Raw genomic sequence first — 3,970 nt, 5'->3', positions numbered from 1 at the left:
GTCTTTTTATTTTCTATTTCCCATTTTTGCCAAGATATACTTTAATCGTAGAAATTTTAGCTAGACTAATTTTAGCGTATATTAGCGAGTCAGGAAAATCTTGATTTTTTTTGGGTTTATTTCAGCGAATATTCGTATTACATTATTGACTGAGTTCCTTTTCTAGCATTTCTCAGATCACTTTTATCAACCCGCTTTCTTTGTAACTTTTAAGGGTGTTTCTAAAATTACTTTTGTCAACTTGCTTTCTTCGTAACCTTCTTTGTTTTGAAAATCACTTTTATTGGCTTGCTTACTTTATAACTTTCTAGAGTGTTTCTAAGTTAACTTTTGTTGACTCGCTTTCTTCATAACTTTCAAGAGTGTTTCTAAGATCACTTTTATCAATTCGCTTACTTCATAACTTCCAAGAGCGTTTCTAAGATCACTTTTATCGGCTTGCTTACTTCATAACTTTCAAGAGTGTTTCTAAGTTAACTTTTATCAACTCGCTTTCTTCGTAACTTTCAAGAGTGTTTCTAAGTTAACTTTTATCAACTCGCTTTCTTCGTAACTTTCAAGGGTGTGACAGGATTTCACTTCTGTCTGACATGATGTTCCGATTGACTAAAAATATTTATTTGCAGCCCTGTATACAAAGAAAAATCGTGATTCAAACGAATCAAAGATTTAAGAAGAAAAGTGTGTAGTAATGTGTACAAAAGTAAGCAAAAGTCTCCAACTTGACAAAGATAATTGCTAATCGAACAACGATGTACAGAAAAAAATTTTTCTCCTGACTGACAACGAAAGAAATTTTCACTCGGCCAATGGACCAGGTGCTTTTAACCAGGTCGACTAGCTTTGTCAGGCAACCCAGCATCCTAATACAAACTTCTAGCAACTTGTTGTGTATTTAGAAATGTTTGGATTTAGTTTAGTTGAATTTAGTGACAGTTATCTTTTAATAAAGTTACAAGCTATTTTTTTGAGAAAAGAAATTAAGTTAAGAGAAGTAAAATTCAACAATTACTTTCAACAACTGTCTAAATGTCATAATCTCTTTTGGCTAAGGTTAGGATGGGGAAATAATGGGTATTTGCTTTTTTGATGATAAACCTCAATAGTTAAAGATATTATATAGATATTATCATCATAATCCAAAGCAGGAACTTGTAATTGTAGGATTTCAGTTTTGTCTGGTGTTTCTGACAGGAAAATTATGTAATAAAATTCAGGTTATCTTGACTTTAATATTTGAGGAATTTGACTCCTGGAATTTGTCTAGTGAACTGAAAAATTTAATAAAACAATATTTTCCCTTTAGAATTTCAGTAAACTAAATAATAAAATGCAGACCATCAAATGCGTGGTCGTTGGTGATGGTGCCGTAGGAAAAACCTGTTTACTGATTTCTTATACAACAAATAAATTCCCCAGTGAATATGTACCGACAGTAAGTAAATATTTATTCTTTTCTATACTGGACAATAGAGTATACCTTTGGAAAATGCAGCTTTTATGCATACAAGGCTTTCAATTAAAAATGATTTTGTTTTTATTTTTTCTCAAGGTATTTGACAACTATGCTGTAACGGTCATGATAGGAGGAGAACCATATACGTTAGGTCTCTTCGATACAGCTGGTATGTATATTTGAATCATGTTTTTATTAGTATATCAAAAAAGATTTTTTGTCCACCTTTTCCATTTTCCAGATTGATTGAGAACTTGGACTAAAAAGCTTTTGACATCTTTCTTTGTGTTAAAGCAGTATCGTAATTCTTCCATCTGTCGAAAGAAATCCATCCAGTTGAGATTTTTCACTTAGATTTCCGTCCCAATAGCACACGAATCTAAAAGTAGTAACAAATCTGCATAACTATTTGTTTGTATAACTTGCGATCTCGTCCTCCTTTGCGTTAACTGCTCTTGCACATTAGTCAATTACAATATTAGAGGTAATAACTTTCATGGTTTTACAATCATTTCAAAATGAACTGTGGGATTGGAACTCTACAAATTTCTAGTTGAAATAATTATGACGTGTTAGATACGAAGGGCTATTGCAAGCCTTTGAAGCTTTCGTCTAATTTTGAACCTTCTATCCAGAAAACCAAAATAGTTGCGAAACTGGTACTTGATTTAAAATCCTATTTATCACTTTGTTATTACCAGGTCAAGAAGATTACGATCGTCTCAGGCCGTTATCATACCCACAAACAGATGTTTTCTTAGTCTGCTTCTCTGTTGTCGCCCCTGCATCATTCGAAAACGTAAAAGAAAAGGTACGTTTTACTAGTTTAAGATCTATTGTGATATTTTTAACTTATGATCCTCAAATGTTTCTGTGTTGTTCCATAATGAGCAACCAAGAAAGAATTTCAAAAATTGAATAGTCGCTCTAACAGGCCATTGGTTACTGCCCACTTAGTGTGAAATAGTTTTAAATTCTTGATAATTCCCAAAAAAGTAATTGATTTTATAACAAGTTTTTCTTTTCTTTTCAGTGGGTTCCAGAAATTACACATCATTGTCCTAAAACACCATTTTTACTAGTCGGTACACAAGTCGATTTACGAGATGATGCCGCCATCGTTGAAAAACTCGCCAAAACGAAACAAAAGCCAATCTCTTTCGAACAAGGAGAAAAATTAGCACGAGAATTGAAAGCAGTAAAATATGTCGAATGCTCCGCTTTAACGCAAAAAGGATTAAAGAACGTTTTTGACGAAGCCATTTTGGCTGCATTGGAGCCCCCAGAGCAACCAAAGAAAAAGAAATGTGTTTTACTCTAACTTTGGTTAAAAAATTAATTTTTTGTTGAAACGACCTTAATATAAAAATTCCACTCGCTTCCGTCGATCAATAATGCACACTGCGCTTATCGATAGAGAGAATCTGCCAGTGGAATGAATTGTACAGCTTTGCTTATATGCCAAGAGAGGTGAATTCATCATAACATAAAAGTGTGGAATACCTTTCAAAGGTTTTGCGAGGGAAACTGTTCATTGTATCGTTAAAAACCAACATCAAAATAAACCTCTATTTTATAGTTTAAAAAAAAGTTTAGAAACATAAAATTGAATGAATTAAAATATTGTTACCCAGGTTTTTTCTATAAATTAAGGGCTGGGTTTATGTACTATATCTGGATATGCAACTTTTTTTGTATGTATTCTTATGTACCTCTTTCGAAAAAATAGTAATTTTTAAGACTTCTCATAATGAATGCCCTGATTGAGCTCAATTCAACTTTTAATTTTTTTGTTTATTTATTGTGCTGATTTTTTTCTTCGTTGCTTTTCAGGGGATATTCATTTTTGTTTCAATCACTCAAACGATTTTTTAAATATGGCCAAAGTCTTCAGTTTTTATTCTTTGCTCAATCAGGGTGTACACCGAGAAACTATGTCACATTTTTTATAGTTGATTTCTCATGAATGAATTATGGGACCAACCCCCTTCTATATTTTGTTTTAAAAGAAAACTAAATTGGCCACACGATTTGTACTTATCTATCTGATTTTATACTTGTGAAAATATCAACTGTCTAGAACTTTAAACACATCTTGCTCAGATTTGTTCTTCTTTTAAGAAATATCAGGGCAGAGTTCCAAATTATATACTTGTCAACTTATCAAAACTATTCAAATCGTTTATCTTGTATAATGTTCGTCAGCAAATAGATTGTTAGTTTTGACCTCTTTTTGACTATTTTGATTTTGTAGGATTATAAACTATATTTTTTTCGTCCCCTATGTGTTGTCTGTATTCTTGAAAAACAATGTTCAATATACAGACAATTTAAAAAATTTGCCTGTAATTTACTTCAATACTTCATGTCCTCCTTTATCTCCATCCCCTTCTTGTCCGAAGGAACTTTACAATTCTTAATAACCGAGTTCCAAAAGCGAAGTGGATTATGTGGTGTGTTTGGGGCATTAAGGCTCTTACGAACCTGTCTCCATGGCGGCTTTTTTATTAGAGG

At 32.4% G+C, this 3,970-nt stretch overlaps 1 protein-coding gene across 1 annotated transcript; it reads left to right on the top strand.

The window, feature by feature from the left end:
- Window positions 1-1,282: 1,282 nt before the first annotated feature.
- Window positions 1,283-3,545, top strand: LOC136823651 (cdc42 homolog). The gene is made up of 4 exons (XM_067079828.1): window positions 1,283-1,435; window positions 1,553-1,625; window positions 2,158-2,267; window positions 2,490-3,545. The coding sequence occupies exons 1-4, from the start codon at window positions 1,331-1,333 to the stop codon at window positions 2,775-2,777; spliced, it is 576 nt and encodes a 191-aa protein (XP_066935929.1). The 5' UTR covers window positions 1,283-1,330; the 3' UTR covers window positions 2,778-3,545.
- Window positions 3,546-3,970: the final 425 nt, after the last annotated feature.

Source organism: Clytia hemisphaerica, unplaced genomic scaffold (genome assembly GCF_902728285.1).
Source record: "Clytia hemisphaerica strain Z4C2 unplaced genomic scaffold, Clytia hemisphaerica genome assembly, whole genome shotgun sequence".
Classification (NCBI taxonomy): domain Eukaryota; kingdom Metazoa; phylum Cnidaria; class Hydrozoa; order Leptothecata; family Clytiidae; genus Clytia; species Clytia hemisphaerica.
This window is presented reverse-complemented; position numbering and strand designations above follow the sequence as displayed.